The sequence below is a fragment of the Canis lupus genome, chromosome 7, assembly GCF_048164855.1.
Source record: "Canis lupus baileyi chromosome 7, mCanLup2.hap1, whole genome shotgun sequence".
In the NCBI taxonomy this organism is placed as follows: Eukaryota; Metazoa; Chordata; class Mammalia; order Carnivora; family Canidae; genus Canis; species Canis lupus.
Window position 1 is genome coordinate 9,954,489 of NC_132844.1, and position 17,138 is coordinate 9,971,626.

At 43.9% G+C, this 17,138-nt stretch overlaps 2 protein-coding genes across 8 annotated transcripts in view; one reads left to right on the top strand and one right to left on the bottom strand.

The window, feature by feature from the left end:
• The window catches only part of LOC140636573 (uncharacterized), a 139,278-nt gene extending 136,432 nt beyond the window's left edge, over positions 1 to 2,846 (bottom strand). For all 3 annotated transcript variants that reach the window (XR_012033772.1, XR_012033771.1, XM_072831938.1), the window contains exon 1: positions 2,641 to 2,846. The gene's annotated coding sequence lies outside the window, so the exon portion shown is untranslated. The remainder of the gene's footprint in view (positions 1 to 2,640) is intronic.
• Positions 2,691 to 17,138, top strand: part of POPDC1 (popeye domain cAMP effector 1) — a 38,652-nt gene continuing 24,204 nt past the window's right edge. The window contains exons 1-5 of one of the 5 annotated variants that reach the window (XM_072831929.1): positions 2,691 to 2,842; positions 8,209 to 8,445; positions 12,163 to 12,287; positions 15,106 to 15,293; positions 16,036 to 16,144. In XM_072831929.1, the coding sequence (XP_072688030.1) occupies positions 8,220 to 8,445; positions 12,163 to 12,287; positions 15,106 to 15,293; positions 16,036 to 16,144 (648 nt within the window). In that variant the 5' untranslated portion in view covers positions 2,691 to 2,842; positions 8,209 to 8,219. Of the gene's footprint in view, positions 2,843 to 3,058; positions 3,153 to 3,224; positions 3,259 to 4,247; positions 4,389 to 4,759; positions 4,851 to 8,208; positions 8,446 to 12,162; positions 12,288 to 15,105; positions 15,294 to 16,035; positions 16,145 to 17,138 lie in introns of those variants that run through there. The other 4 variants (XM_072831930.1, XM_072831931.1, XM_072831927.1 and 1 more) reach the window with 4 other exon arrangements.

A 17,138-nucleotide genomic window follows, 5' to 3' on the forward strand; every position in this document is an offset into this window, starting at 1 on the left:
GGGCAGATAGACACACAGAAGATCACGCTACATACTTTTAAAACCAGCGACTCCCTCAGGTCTTGTTTTATTTTCACAACACTTATTCACTCTGAACTTTGAAATCTCATCGAGGCTTTCTCCAAATAGAAAAAGCAGTCTGGGAGGCCCACAGAGAAATAAAGGTAGGAATAATTATGTCAACTTAAGCTACATTAGCCATGAGTTTTTGCAGAGGAGACAGGCTGCCCTATATTTTGTTATTTATGCCTTGCATGCTTTGCATTCTATATCTCTGTGCAAGTCACTTCCTTGCATCATATCGGCTTCCAAATAGTGCTCCGGAGCTTTCAATCAGACCTCTCCACAGCAAGCAGGAGGCGACCAGGGAGCCTAAGCCATTCCCAAAACCAGGTTTTGTGTCTAGAATTCTCATTTTTAATTTTACAGAGCTATTATTCATATGCCAGTGATAAGAAACTTAAATACAAAGTTGTGTTTTAATCCTTCGTTGCATTATAGTGAGGGTTTGGGGTTTAGTTGAGTCTCCACTTAAGGTGGAACACAGACTCTGAGAAAACAGAGACTCTCTCTCTTTCTCTCAAATGCCAGTTCCCAAGTCTTAGGAGTTTGGATCCCACTACTCAATCTTTTATGTGACCTGTAAGCCTTCCAGGCATCTTATTCTGCTAGGGAAGGCATGAATGTGTCCTGTCGCAGCTGACTCCGTCATCGTACCTCTGGAATCTGGCCTTCCCATCTGCAAAACTCAGAACCCGGGCTCTACTATCTTAATAAATATGTTTTTAAATCATCATAAAAGTAACATAATCACTGTAGAAAATTTAGCAGAAGAAGCAGGAGGAAGAGTAGGAGGAGTTGGAAGAAGGGGAGAGGAAGGAAGGAAGGCAGGGAAGAAAGGAGAGAAAAAAAAAGAAAACTCACTTGCAACCTCACCACTCTGCAGTAAGGAAGGTGCACGCATTTTAGAGCATATCATCGTGGATGATTTTTAATATTCTACACACTCTTGTAACTTGCCTTTTTCTAGTTAACTTCTTCCCATGGGAAGCAGTGTAGCTAGAAATAGAAGGTGGCAGAAACTTGTAGCTAGTGGACAAAGGCGCAAGCTCTGGAACTAGGCTGCCTGTGTTCACAGCCTGGCTCAACTCCTCATTGGCTGTGGGACTAGAATATTCCACCTCAGTTTCCCCTCTATAAAATGGTGATAATAGTAGTACCTATTTCTTCACAAGTTTCACGATGAGGATTCAATGGCTTAATATATCTAAACCACTAACAGCAGTGCTTAGCGCAAAACTATACTCTATATAAAGGGACAGTAGTAAGCTTTTTCAGGAAAGAACCAAAAAGTAACTATTTGAGGCTTTGCTGGGTCATATGGAACTCCTGTTGGAACTCCTCAATGCTACCTTTGTCACAAAAGCAGCCATAAGTGAATGAGCATGGCTGGGGTCCAATTAAACCCTATAGACACTGAATTTGAATTTCACGTAATTTTCACACATCATAACGTATTATTCTTCTTTTGATTTTTTTCCACTGATTAAAAAACATGAAAGTCATTTTAGCTTATGGACTGCGCAAAAATGGACTGTGAGCTGGGCCTTCAGATCATAGTTTACCAACATCTGTTCTATATAATTAGTTAACATTATTATATCTCTACTATTCCTACAAAAAAAAATTTTTTTAAGTAGATTCCATGCCCAATACAGGGCTCTCACTCTTGATCACAAAATCAAGAATCGCAGGCTCTACTAACTGAGCCAGCTAGGCTCCTCTCTACATTTTTTTCTCTCTTTTGGCTGCTTAGAACAAGATTGTTTGGATGTTCTATAATTTACTTAGTCCCCCATGGCTAGAATTTAGGTTCTCTCCGGTGTTCATCATAAGCCATTCTCCAATGCATATCCATGCAGAACTTTGTGCACTTTTATTATTGTATCTACATCTCAAAATGTATTTAGTGACAGCTAAGAACACTAGAAGGAAACAGGCTCTGAAGAAGCAGCCTTGCAAATTAATCTTGTACAGTTATAACAAGTTTCAAACATGTCAGAGAAGCAGCTTTATCAGTATAATGTATATTCGCATACGTAGAACTTACTATGTACCACATACCATCCTAAGCCTTTTACATACATGAAATCATTTCGTCCGCAAATCACTGCTTTGAGGTGCAGGTGCAATCATCATCCTCATCATCCTCCCCATGGTACAAAAGAGGAAACCAGGAAACCGAAGCACAGAAAGGCTAAGTAGCTTTCCAAGGGCGCTCAGCCCGCTGGGCGCGGGAGCCGGTTTGAAACCCAGCCTGTCCCGCCCGAGGCCCAGGCTCTGAGAACTCTGCTGCTCTGCCTGTGCCAGGTGAGGTCTGGCTGAGTGTGCACTTCCAGGCGCACATGAGCACTTCCAGGGACTTACCTTATAATGTACCTGTTGTCTTTGTCAGGCTGAGATCAGGTCTGCACGCGCGCGCCACCTCGTCTCTAATATTCGGCACAAATTCTATACCACAGGGGGACGTTCCGGGTGGAAACTCAATGTCCATCTCACCTTCTTCCACTTTTGTCCTCCACCTCCCACCCCCCGCCCCCCCCCAGCCAACTCTGCATTCTCGCGCCCTGCATTTCTTACCCCAAATAGGTGTCCTCTATGAGCAGTGAAGATTGATTGGCGCGCGCTTTCGTCTCGTTTTCCCACCTCGGGGCCCACGTCTCCCGAATTCACTTGGCAAATTCGGCTGGAGCTTCGCTTACGGTGAGGGGCCCGCCCCGCCGCGGGAACGCACCTGGCGGCCAAGGAGCCTCCCGGGCGAGCACACGGGCTCGCGGCTGAGGTGGGTCCGCGCGGCCCACCCCCCCCCCGCCCGACCCCCGCACCCCCGCACCCCTGCCCAGGGGCCGATCCCCGCACCCCTGCCCCCCCCCCGGCCGCTCCCCCGCCCCTCCCCCCCCGGCTACCCCCCCCCCCGCCCTTCCCGCGGGGGCCGAGGCGCCAGCGACTGTCCCAGAAAGGAGTGAGGCGAGCGGGTCGTTCGACTTGGGGGGGTGGGGGTGGGGGTGGGGGTGGGATTCTGGGTGCCGCGTCCACCGACTGCTCTCCCCGCCGGGGTCCTGCAGCTGGAGGTCCCCCCAGGAGATGAGCAGGTCCTAGATGCCCCCCCCACCCCCCACCCCCACGGATGCCCAAACCCGGACAGACTCGACCCGTAGAGGGGAGCCGGGGGAAGAAACGCGCGGGTGTTTCGAACTGGTGACTGCGGTGCAGACGCGGCGGGGAGCGGGGGTGGGGGGGAGGGGGCGGGGAGGCGGGAGGGGGCGGGGAGGGGGGAGCCGGGGGGCGGGGAGTACGCGAGGGGTGCGGTCCGAGGCCCCGGGCTCCGTCTGCCCCGGGGCGGGGGGGGACGGGGGAGGCGGGGGGGGGGCGGGGGAGCGCGCCGAGGCTTGGGGCTCCGTCCGCGGGGGCGGGGGGGTGGCTGCGGGGGGGGAGCGGGCCGAGCCCCGGGGCTCCGTCCGCCGGAGGGGGGGTCGGGGAGTGGCTGGGGGGGAGCAGGGAGCGGCCCGGGGCCCGGGGCTCCGTCGGCCGGGGTGTGGGGGGGTGTCTGGGGGGAGCGGCCCAGGGCCCGGGGCTGCGTCCGCCGGGGGGGGGGGGTCGGGGGGTGGCTGGGGGGGAGCAGGGAGCGGTCCAGGGCCCGGGGGCTCCGTCCGCCGGGGGGGCGGGGGTCGGGGGGTGGCTGGGGGGGAGCAGGGAGCGGCCCAGGGCCCGGGGGCTCCGTCCGCCGGGGGGGCGGGGGTTGGGGGGTGGCTGGGGGGGAGCAGGGAGCGGTCCAGGGCCCGGGGGCTCCGTCCGCCGGGGGGGCGGGGGTCGGGGGGTGGCTGGGGGGGAGCAGGGAGCGGCCCAGGGCCCGGGGGCTCCGTCCGCGGGGGGGTGTCGAGGGGTAGCTGGGGGGGAGCAGGGAGCGGCCCAGGGCCCGGGGGCTCCGTCCGCGGGGGGGTGTCGGGGGGTAGCTGGGGGGGAGCAGGGAGCGGCCCAGGGCCCGGGGGCTCCGTCCGCGGGGGGGTGTCGGGGGGTAGCTGGGGGGGAGCAGGGAGCGGCCCAGGGCCCGGGGCTCCGTCGGCCGGGGTGTGGGGGGGTGTCTTGGGGGAGCGGCCCAGGGCCGGGGGCTGCGTCCGCCGGGGGGCGCCGGGGCGCGGGCGCCTGCGCGCTGCGGCCGGATCCCGGGCAGCCCGGGTCGCGATGCCTATTTTAGTCAAAGCCGCTGCCCGCGCGGGGACCCGGCACCGGCCAGGGAGGCTCGGGAGCCGCGATCGGCCGGGGCTGTGCCCGGGGCGCCCGTCGAGCCGCCGCCCGCCGCCGCCCGGCCCGGAGCCGGGGACCAGCCGGTAAGGAGCGGGGGGCGCAGCCTGGGGCCCCCGGGCTAACTCGGGAAGCGAAAGTTGGGGGGCGGCTCCCGCGGCGACTGGGAGCCCCGGGCGGCTGCGGGTCCCCCGCGCCCGGCCGCCGGGAGCCCTGCCCTGCCCTGCCCTGCCCTGCCCTGCCCTGCCCCCGCGGCCGGAGGAGGCGCCCGGCTCCCCCCGCCTGGGGTCGCGGCCGGGGCCTCGGGGTCGGCTGTGCGCGCGGGGCCCGGAGCTCGCGGCGCTTCCCTCGGCTGCACCCCGGGGCCTCGGGTCTCCGCGGAGGGGCCGCCCCGGGGCCCGGGCAGCTGCGCACACTGACCCCCCCCCCCCCCCCGGGCCGAGGCGAGCGGGTCCCCTGGGAGGCCCCGCCCGCACCTGGGTTCCCAGGCCTGGGGAAGCTGTTGGCCAGACACGTCCCAGAAGCGGCTTGCTTTGAAGCAGGAATAGGTACCCAGCTGGCTCAGCCAATAGTGCATGCATCTCGATTTAGGGCCGTGAGTTCAAGCCTCATACTGGGCATAAAACTTACTTGGGAGGAAAAAATAAAAAAAAGACCTAATGGGTTGAAGCAGGAATAAGTGCGGCGGAAAGACTCTTGGCGACTCCGCAGAGGGGCACAGGCTCAGCTGGATTTCCAGAATGAATGAAGTCAGCTAGCAGGACTTTTCCTCATTGCCGCCTTTGTGTGTGTGTGTGTGTGTGTGTGTGTGTGTGTAGTTTGATGAAGGGTTAACGTTAGTTTCACCATGCAGCTCTTTAATCCTTCAGACACCTATTTGGAAAACCCAGAGATGAAGCAGGACTTCACCAGAGCACGTGATTAAAGAAATTAGACTCTGGAGAACTAATAGGAGAAAGTAGATTTCTCTGGATTCCGTCAAAATGAACCCGAACGCGTGCCAGTTTTTCAGTTCAGCCTTCCTCCCCGGACTATATAAGGATAGTTCAGTGTAAACGACTTTAAGTCTATGAAAAGTGATCAAAGGAAGCTGAAATTAGTAAGATCCGGTCGATATTATTGATAATAGGTAACTGACATTTCAAAATTGACGTAGAGGTAAATGCACATAGATAAATAATAGGTATACGAATAAATAATAAATTATATGATGAATGTAGTATACAATGTTATTCTACAAGCTACAATAGATATAGAAAGTAAAGTAGGCATTTATTTAAATACCCAAATCTTTAATAAGGTGTGCTGCATCAAAATATATTGTAGGCTAATCCCACCTTTTAAAAATTCCTATTGCTATGTCTTCCGGTTCTTGCATCAGGAAGTGATGGTTTTCTTATCATTTCTCTTGGAGCAGAAGTTGGTACCTTTAGTGCCACTTGAAGAACTTTTTAAAGCCCAAACTTGAGCTAGAGTAAATTAGTTGGTGATATGGGTGTAATTGAGTGGGTATGAAGGGGAATATGTATTAACTACCTTATTATGTAAATATGTATTAGAGCCTCAGGCTATTCGAACTTGAAGGGTTTCAAAGACCATCTAGTCCAGCCACCTCCATTCCCAGGAAGAAGCAGACCCAAGGAGCAGAAGTGACCTCCCTTGACTTATGTGACTCCCCAGGGCTTTCAGTATAGAACCTGACTTTCTTAGTCCCAGGAACAGTGGGCTCTTTGCTGTCTTTACTAAGGTTTGGGGAGACTGAAAGTGATTTCTAAAAATGTTTGTCATATTTGTGTTCCTTCCATACGGCTTTCACCCCTGGCATTCTCTACAGAGTCTAGGCCGTGAGTATACATAGATGAGTATGACGTTGCCTCTGCCTCACAGAGAACACAGGATAGTTAAAAAAAGGAAATAGGACAATAGAAGTGGAAGCACATTCTAAAGTGCCATAGAAATATAGTTATTATCGGTTTAGGCAATGCTAATGCCTAAGCTGACGTTGACACTAGTTTATGAGTGATAGAGGGTCTTGAATATCATTCTCCCTCCTGCGGAAATTATGGGATTAATTCTCATCCGGTCCTTGAAAGCAACCTTTGTATAAATAGAATTATTCAAATAATGATACCTCTCACCCCAATAGGCTTATATTTTTATTGATTCAAGCATTTGGAAAGTAGTTGAATTTATGTAGCTTCTTTCCTTTTTGCATAAAATCAGTATCTAAGTCAACTATTTGTCTTACATTTATGAACTATATCAAAATTATATAAAGAGATCTTTGACTTGATCATTTCATTCATAGTTTGTAATGCATGGACTTTTTAAAAAATCATCTTTAGAGACGTGGAATTCTTTTAGATTTGCCTAATAACAACCTTTCAAAATTCCCAATCTGGGGATCCCTGGGTGGCGCAGTGGTTTGGCGCCTGCCTTTGGCCCAGGGCGCGATCCTGGAGACCCGGGATCGAATCCCACGTCGGGCTCCCGGTGCATGGAGCCTGCTTCTCCCTCTGCCTGTGTCTCTGCCTCTCTCTTTCTGTGTGTAAAAAAAAAAAAAAAAAAAAAAAAAAAAAAAAAAAAAAAAAAAAAAAAAAAAATTCCCAATCTGTACTAATTATTCTACCTAAAACCTTTACTTTGATATGATGAAAAAAAAAATGAACGGGAGAGTATGGTCAATTGTGTGACCTTATTTTGGAAAGACTTATTATTAGGTTAAATTTGAAGATATTTTTGGTCCCTATTTGGAGTTCCTTTTCTGAAACAGAATAATTCATACAATCTGTAAACCTACATGGTTTTTGTCAGGGACCAATTTGTGTCATTAATAATAGAGTTTTTTAAGCCCCAGAGATGAAGGATAGGTAATTTAGTTAGGAAATGGTGCCACTTTGTGTTAAGGTTTAGGTAAGCATGTGCAAAATGCTTTGAAATGTATTTGCTACAGATTTTAATATTAAATAGTTGAATGTATATTCAGTACCTCTCCTACATATATGTAAACCACAAGTTTACTACTTTTTAATTCATAACATGCTACCTGTAGAATTTTTATGGCAAAGAAAGTAGAGATTTAAGTTGGACAATGAAACAAAGAGTAAATTTTATATCTCTCAGTGCATATCTAAATGATTGATAATGTATTTATTACAAGCATATATGATAATATGGAATGTATATATGTATGATACAGTGATTTAATGACAGTATGAATAGAGCCTTCTAAATATCCTAAGGCTTCAAATAGTAAATATGAGAAGGTTAAATTTTTTGAAAGTACTTAAAAAAATCAGTTTTTCCAGTTATTTTTTCTGTGTTTGGACTCAGTGTCATAGTAGGAATGTGATGGTGGTTTATGAACGTTGGTGATTTTCTTTTAGATTGGTTAATTCCTTATTCCTCTCTTCCCCACCAAGCATGTTTATATACAGATAAACATATATCAGTGAATAATTGTGCACTCTGCTAAATATTTTATATATTTCATTAGAAAGTCAAATGAGGTATTACTATCATCGTTTAACAGATAAAGTAATAGATACTCAATATGTGTCTGGTAGGGTTCACAGCTGGGTCTAACTCATAAGCACCAGAAAAATCTACCTACCAATGTTTAGCTCACAGAAATATATTTTTTTAAGATTTTATTTATTCATGAGGGACACAGAGAGAGAGAGAGAGAGGCAGAGACACAGGCAGAGGGAGAGGCAGGCCCCATGCAGGGAGCCCAACATGGGACTCGATCCTGGGTCTCTAGGATCACACCCTGGGCCAAAGGCAGTCGTTGAACCCCTGAGCCACCCCAGCTGCCCCAGAAATAATTTTGATGTAATACCTATAGGGGTAGTAATATACAGCTACCATTTTTATGATTATCCTTTTGTTTCTTTGTTTTTACAGGGATTTTCAAGATGAATTATACCGAGTCCAGCCCTTTGACAGAATCACCTGCAATAGGTTTTACACCTAAGTTAGAAAGTATCATACCTGTGCCTTCCAATGAGACCACATGTGAAAACTGGAGAGAGATACATCACCTAGTTTTTCATGTAGCAAATATTTTTTTCACAATTGGGTTGGTTATTCCAACTACACTTCACCTTCATATGATACTTCTTAGAGGAATGTTAACTATAGGTAAGATACCTAATTGAAACTTATGTAATTTCCCTATAACTGGCATCAGATGGACTTTGTGTTGGGGGCTTCCGGGTATTCCTTGTCAGGTCTATAGCGTACCTAAAATATAGGTCTTTGTCAGCAAACTAGTAGTACATATATCAGGTGACTTGCCATGCAGGTCTTTACATGCTGTCTTTCCCTTATTTGTTTTACATAAGACCATGTGTGTTTTCTATGTTGTTTAGACTTTCCAGATATCAAAAAACCATCTGTATGTAGGAGTGTGGGCTTTGGAGCAGACTGTGTAATTCAAATACTGGTTCCACCCCTTCCTAACTGTGTAACTGGGGCAAGTGATGGAACCTTTCTACTCCGTTTTCCCATGTCAAATAAGGGTAAAAATAATGCCATCTCCTAGGGCTGTTGTAAGAATTAAACGAGTGTGTGTGTACGTGTGTGTGTGTGTGCGAGCACCCATGTATGTGTGATATTTGACTTATATTAGTGCCTGGCATATAGTAAGTACTAACCAGTCTTAACCACTGTGATTTGAATAGGCATTTCTTATGGTCTGTAAGTTGGAAACAAAAGCAATTTCCCAGACACAGTGGTTCGAGTAAAACTTTTTTTGAGGGCTCCAGTAATCCTGATGAGGTGGATTAAATTTATTCACATCAGAATGCCGACACAATTGAATTTATTATTTTAGCCAGTGATTCTTGACAAATTACTCTCTATGTGTGTTTCCTTGGTGATTTATCTATTCAGATGCATTTTGGGGCACCTATAATTTGTCAGGCAAAGACTGAAGAAGGCAATGTCCATCTTTGAAAAAGATACTTTTGGGGGGGCAGTGCTGGAGAGAAACAGATGCACAGTCATGTGTGAGGAGTTGGACGCTGTGACGCAGGCATGCACCCAGTGCCAGGGAGAAATGGAGAGGGTGATAGGCTCAGCAGGAAGGCGGAACGAGGTCACACTGAGGAGATGACATTGGAGCTGGCTTGTGGAAGATGAACAGGATTCCTCTGAGTGTGCGTGTGTATGGGATCCAGGTAAAAGGCACAGAAGAGAGGGAAATTCAGCATATTGAGGGAGAATGAAGAGTAGCTCATTATGCCTGGTATGCGTGAAGAATTACAAGGAAAGTCTGGGCGTGAGAGACCCACTTCCAGTTATGGAATGAATAAGTTGTGGGAATAAGAGGTACAGTGTCAGTGATACCATCATAGCGATGTATGGTGACAGATGGGAGCTACACTTGTGGTAAGCATAGCATAAGGTCTAAATTTGTCGAATCACTATGTTGTACACCTGAAACTAATGTAACACTGTGTGTCATCTATACTCCAAATAAATGAAGAAGTAGATAGATAGGTAAATAGCTAGATAAGTAGATGGATCAAACAAGAAGAGCCTGGAAGGGAAGCTAGAAGGTAGCTTGTGCAACTCCTGTGGCTGTGTTCTCTCTGAGTAAAGTAGCGATTGCAGCAGGCACTACAGTTTTTAATGAAAAACAAAAAACCACACCCTATAAAAAGGCAAATGCTAATTAAATGCTTTAAAAGATTTTACTTATTTATGTGTGTGAGAGAGAAAGAGCACACGAGTGTGGGCAGAAGCAAGGGAGGGACAGAAGGAAAGGAAGAGGGAGAAGCAGACTCCCCACTGAACAGGGAGCCCAGTGCAGGACTTGATCCCAGGACCCTAAGATCATGACCTGAGCTGAAGGCAGACGCTTAACCGAGTCACCCAGGCACCTGGCTAACTATAATTTTTAAAACACGGTTTTAGAGGTAGGATGGACCAAGGAGATATCTAATCCAACCAAGATGAAACCTGGAGGAGTTGAATGATTAATCCAAAATTAAGGTGGAGAGAATGTGGCCAAACCAGGACTATAATTCAGGTCCTCATGTTCTCAGTCTGTCAAAGCATTAGTTTCCCTGTCTTCTTTAATGATATTTTAAAATTCAACAAGACTTGTTATGAAATATTATTTAAAAACTTACAAAGTTCTACATTTTGGTCTACTCAGATGCCGCAAATCATTCTGATGAAATAAAAATTGCAAATGGATAACTTTTTAATGTGGGAGGTCAGCTTTTCTGTGCATGCATGTTGTTGATATATTTGTGTCATATTGAACAATATATTTTATTTTATTATTTTTTAATATTTATTTATTCATGAGAGACAGAGAGAGGCAGAGACACAGGCAGAGGGAGAAGCAGGCTCCAGGCAGGGAGCCCGACGTGGGACTCGATCCCTGGACTCCAGGATCACACCGTGGGCCAAAGGCAGGCACTAAACTGCTGAGCCACCCAGGGATCCCCTGAACATTTTATTTTAAATTAAAAATATACATTGACTCTCCCACCATAAATGGGTCAAAAGAAACTGGGATATTTTTCCTAAAGTAAGAGAATTGATAAGAAAAAGCAGGAAGATTTCCACGGGTGAACGGAAAATCGTCAGATGAAAAATTCAAATTTTAAGGCACCTGGGTGGCTCAATGGTTGAGCATCTGCCTTTCGCTCAGGTCGTGATCCTGGGATCCAGTCCCATATCTGACTCCCTGCAGAGAGACTGCTTCTCCCTCTGCCTATTTCTCTGCCTCTCTCTCAGTGTTTCTCATGAATAAATAAATAAAATCTTAAAAAAAAAAAGAAAGAAAAAATCAGATAGCTAAAAAATTTTGGGAAAATATTCAGGTTCATCAATAATGGAAATGCAAAATAAAATGAAACATAATTCCAGTGTCAAATTAAGAGTTTTCAAATTTTGTATTATTAACAACCTGATAGTGGCATTCCCAACTAGTAGGAATGCAAATATTTATATACCTTTGGGAAACAGTTCCTGAGTCTCATGAAAAACTGAAAAGTTCATTTCCTTGACTTACTGTTAGGTAACTCACCCTAAGGAACTAGTAAAAAAAAAAATCAATTCTTAATATATAAAGATGTTTTGATGATGTATCAAAAATTATACCCCAAAAATCTCATCTGTTGAGAAAATGGTTAGGTAAATTAGAGTTTAATCAGTTACAGTCATTAAAAACTATGTATATGAAGAGTTTTGACAAAACAGAAATTACCACAATAAGTAAAATAAGTAAAAGAGTGGATTTTAAATTTTTATATACTGTAGGTTTGCCATCAGGGAAAAATGCATCAAGATTGTAAGTAAACAAAATTTGCAAATGGAGAACTTATTAAATATCAACAGTGGTTTTTATGTAGTAAAATTATGGGTTTTTTTCCTCTTTAAAGATATTTTCTATATAAATTTTCTGCAACAAAGCACATTTTTCTTTTGTGGTAGTAAGACAAAAAACAAAATGGAACTTAATGTGATGTTTGGGTTAGGTATTTATTTTTTTAAACAGAGCAGGAACATGGGCATGCATAAGCAGGGGGAGGGGCAAAAGGAGAGAGAGAGAGAGAGAGAATCCCAAACAAGTTCCATGCCTAGTGCGGAACCAAGGGGTCCAGGGTGGGGTGGGGGTGGGGGGTGGGGGAGTTCTGGATCTCAGAACCCTGAAATCATGACCTGAGCCAAAATCAAGAGTCCATCCCTTAACCAACTGAGCCACCCAGGTACCCCTGGCTTAAGTATTTCTAAAATGTGCTCATTTGTTTGTTTATAGAGAGGATAACAAATTTATTTATTTAGCTACATGCTGACACTATTCTAGACCTCTAACATGTTGACTTTGTTATTCAACAGGCTGTACCCTTTATATTGTCTGGGCCACTCTCTACCGATGTGCCTTGGATATCATGATCTGGAACTCTGTGTTCCTGGGTGTCAACATTTTGCATCTGTCATATCTTTTGTACAAGAAAAGACCGGTAATTACTAAAATTAATTAATAAGGAAGATATTTTAAAGCCAAAAAGGTTTTGAAGTGCTTTGTTCAGACTTGAGAATGAGCATCTAACATCTTTAGTCCCTTTAATATCATTTCTCTGATTTTGTTTACATATGTCTGAAAGTGAAATATGTGAATACTATGAACTTTGCTCTACAGATGACCCTTTTTTAAAGATTTATTTATTTATTTGAGAGAGAGACAGAAAGAGTGCAGGTGGGAGGGACAGAAGGAGAGGGAGAGAGTCTCATGCAGACTCCACACTCAGCATAGAGCCCACGTGAGGTTCCATCTCATGACCCTGAGATCACGACCAGAGCTGAAACCAAGAGTCAGGTGCTCAACCAACCATGCCATCCAGACACCCCGACAAATGAGTTTTTTAAAGATTTTAAATCATTCAGGCAATTTAGATATAAGAACATTTTCATCATAGAACTTCATTATTTCTTTTGTCTATTGGTATTCAGATGTCACTTGGAAATATCTTTGCCCAGTTGTAAAATTAATTATTCACAGGCAACTTCCTTGAACATACTAATGATTTACAAATAGTTTGTGCTATTTTGTAAATGTAATGACTTTTTTTTTCATTATGCCCAAAATATTCATTTAAGAAAATCATCGTTTTGGGAGGGTGTTACCAAAACACTAATATTTAACTTTTTTTTTCAACTTCTCTTGAAAAACTTCTCTTGTTGTGTTTCTTTGGTCATTCTAAGAACAAAAAGATGTAACTAGGATAATAAAGTAGTGTGGCTCCTGGAAATCACTCTGTACATCGTTTATTAACTATTCAAAGGACACACAATTATTCAGTGAAGTAGAAGATAGAGCACTTGTCCTCCTATTATGTTCAAAGCCAGACATGTGCACAGAAAACTATTAGAAAACAAGACATTTCACAGGAAATGATTATTTGAATGACATAGTTGATACATGTAATAGGCATTCTACTAGATCGTAACCTCCTCAAACATCGCAACCCAGGCTGTTTTGCTTTACTATGTTAGTTTTCTCTAGGTTATCCTGTGTAATAAACATCCTGAAAATCTCAGTGACAAGTTCTGTTTCTCACCCACCTTATATGTGGACTCTAGCAACTGTATGTCAGCTGTGATTCTGGCCTGTGTCATTTCCAGGTCTCTGCTGCAGCAGCAGGTTCTGGTTAGACATGCATTCTCATGGCAGAGAAAAAAGTACAAGAGAACCAAAGAGAAAGACCCAGTGTCTCTTAAAACTTCCATGCACGAGGAGCATGCATCACTTTTGCTCATATTCCACATTACATGGCCAAGTTGTGATAGCGTAGGAATAGGCTGGGCTAAGGGGATGGAGAATCCTTTTACAGGGTGTGGGAACAGCAAATAGGTGGGAACTGTCGTCTACTACCTTACTTTTATATTCTGTGCTCCTGACAACCGTGATTGTCGCATAGCAAGTGCTCAAAAAAACATTTGATGCATGGATGCTTTCACAAGAAGAATTAAGAAGGCTTCGTTAAGGAATCGGGACTTGAGCTAAGACTTGCAGGATGAGCAGATTATGAATATGAGTCAATAGTTCAGATGCTCGTTACTATGCCACATCAGCTGGTGTGCATTCTGAAAGTGGGACATATTTGTGAATAAACTATTTTAAACACTCATTACTAGAACTCTAAAGTGGAGGAGGTAGGTGGTGGTAATAGTGAGGATTATAATTGCTGAATATCAGAACTTGCTGACACCCCAAGCTCTGAACATAAGGTTCAGAAGTTGCTGATGCGATGGTAGTAGCATCGAGTAAAACACTCACACAGTATCTGTGCTTTCGTTTCCTCTCATATTATGAACCTACGTTTTTGAAAGATATAAATGCTGGTTCTCCGTTAAAATGAAACATGGCAAGAGCAGCACAAAGGTGTAGTGACATCTGAGTGGCTATCATCATCTGGATCTATAAACTTTATAGTGTGGCTGTGACAGATTTCATTGGGATGGATGATCCTTTGAGCCCAAAGTTCATTCACATGCTATTCAGTTTTCCCAGACTAATAATGCTGGGCCCAATTATGGCATGTGATCTGGGTCTTGTCTGGCAGCAGAAGTGATTGAGCCATTTTTCTTTCCCCTTCCTCCGGTAGCCAGACTTAATCCAATGGGTTCTCCATTCTATAAAGTGTTTTAGCTAAAGACGAAATTGCTTCACTGAAACCCTTTTACCCTCTTTGCTTTGCTTCAGAATAAATAAATCAGAAGCAATGATCGCAGCTGGGGATGTTTCTTTTCCTATGTTGATCCATTAAACAATGCTTACATATAGATAAAATGCTCAATACATGTATTTTCATAAAATTTTCCCAGGTTGATTCCTATTTTATGTGGAGGTTGTGTTTTTTTTTTTTTTTTTTTTTTGGCTGTAATGTTTAAAAGTCCATATGATTTCTTTCTGTGAAACAAAATTGTTGTAAAGACAAAAGGTTTTGTGTTATTTATAGGAAACGCTAAGACTGGGAAGGTCTATGTTGTGGTAACATTCAAAACCTCCGCAGCTGCTCTACAGCACATAGGAAGAGATGTGACTAATAGTGCAAATCTTTTCCATATGCTCTTGGAGTTGTTTAACTGCAAAAGTGCCCTTTTAGCATCGAAACTTGTGTCACCTCTTACTGTCTGTGTAAGATTCCATTGACTGAAATACAGAAGGGCCATGGCGGGTGTGCAGATTTGTTTATTCTCAAACCATTTTGGAACAGAGGAAGCCAGTGTTTCGGTGTTGCTGTGTTACAGCAGCATCTGGTCATTGCTGCATTTCAGGTAAAGATTGAGAAGGAGCTTAGTGGCATCTACCGCCGATTGTTTGAACCCCTCCGTGTGCCTCCAGATTTGTTCAGAAGATTAACTGGACAGTTTTGTATGATCCAAACCTTAAAAAAGGGCCAGACTTATGCTGCAGAGGATAAAACCTCCGTTGACGACCGTCTGAGTATTCTCCTAAAGGGGAAGTAAGTGCTCTTTGGAAATTGAAATTCCCAGTTTGCCTTGAATCTTCCCCTGTTCCCTGGGTAGGGAATGACTAGAAGGGAATGACTTGGATCATCAGGTCGCAGAGATTGTTGGTGGTGAAATCCCATTATACACCTGCATTTTACAATACAACAGAGCGACAGATTAGAGTTATATAGAATTGACTACTCTGAATCTTGTAGATGTTAGAATTTTCAGCTGTGAACATTTTGAATCTTTATTGACTTTTTTTTTAAAGTTAATGAGCTAAAATTGAAGCTTTAAGTTAGGCATTCAACTTCCAGAAGCTTATGCATGTTTCACAGGTGATTTGTTTATTTTTTTGAGTATCACAAAAATATAACTTCTAGGAATATCCGTCATATATATATATGTATATATATAGTTCTGACATAGTCCTTAATACCAACCCTTTCCTTCTTAAAATTATCTGATTTTGAGTAATAAATTTATGGTCACTCTAGCTGTATGACAATGATAACCAATGAACCATGTCTGTTCCATACTGGATGGACCCTGTCTTTTTTTCCTTGGTGAAATTTCTATTGAGGTAAATATTTATGCTTTTCAGGAAGTGCTTTTAATTACATTTGTCATCTGTGGAGTCTTTAAAACTTTAGTACAAAACCCATAATCCATAACCTTTAACTTATAAGGTTAAGGATCGTCATGTTATTTGTGAAATATTGTTCATTTATTAACATTAATTTCTGTTGTCAGAATGAAGGTTTCCTATCGAGGACATTTTCTGCATAACATTTACCCCTGTGCCTTTATAGATTCTCCTGAATTTAGATCAACTCAGATGCACAAAGGTGAAAAATTCCAGGTATGTGTCGGCATGATTTTAAGAAGGTTGGAACTAGTTCGTGTCTCATTCAAAAATCCAAAGGATAATAATGATAAAGTGATTTATGGAAAAAAGAGATTACCATATGGTATATATTGCATAACCCCATTGTCATAAATCTCAAACAAAATATTGCCTCTACGTACATAAAAAGAGGTCTAGAAAAATATATCCTACTTTGGCCGTAGTGTTTACATTGTTATTTCTGGGTGGTGAGTATGACTGCTTTTTTATTTTCTTCCTTTTGCTTTGATTATGGAAAAAAAAAAAAAGGAAAATATCAGTTGTGGATAATCAGTGCTCCTAAAACATGTAATTAGTTACTTTTACTGGGAAACAAAATAGAAACTGGCTTTGCCCTAGAGATATTTTTCTTAATTCTTGTGAAAAAAAAAAAAAAAACCTAGTCACTTTACTCTTTTATATTTAATGAATACTTTAAGGGCAAAGGATGAAGTTCTTCATAATTAAAAATTGCCCATTGTGTGGCACTTTGTTTTGAATCTTTCCGTAAGTGTCCCACCCTCCTATTTTATTCCCCTCTTGATTGATAGGAAAGCAACCAAGAAAACGTATGAGAATTTCCTTTGGTTTCAGGCTCTAAACAGCAGTAAGGAAATATCCCGAGCAAGAGTGTAAATGAGTACAGGTAGGAAATGGAATAGACGGGATGTTCTCACCTCTGGGAAGAAAAGTCAGGGTTTCTTGATGACACATCTTATTTTTGAGTCTCATTTTGAGGCACCATACAATTTGGGAGGCCATATGGAGATAAAAGGGAAAATATACAGATGTCCAGTTTAGTTAGTTTAGTTTAGTTTATGTACGATGGTTGGAGCCCTGCCCCACTCCCATTCTGCTGAGTAACAGATCTGAATAACCACACTACTTGTGAAAGTTATGTGTGTTCTCTACAAGGTCTCATGTAGGCTCATTAACTGGGTCTAGTACTGCTCCCACGTTGGCTGAGCTT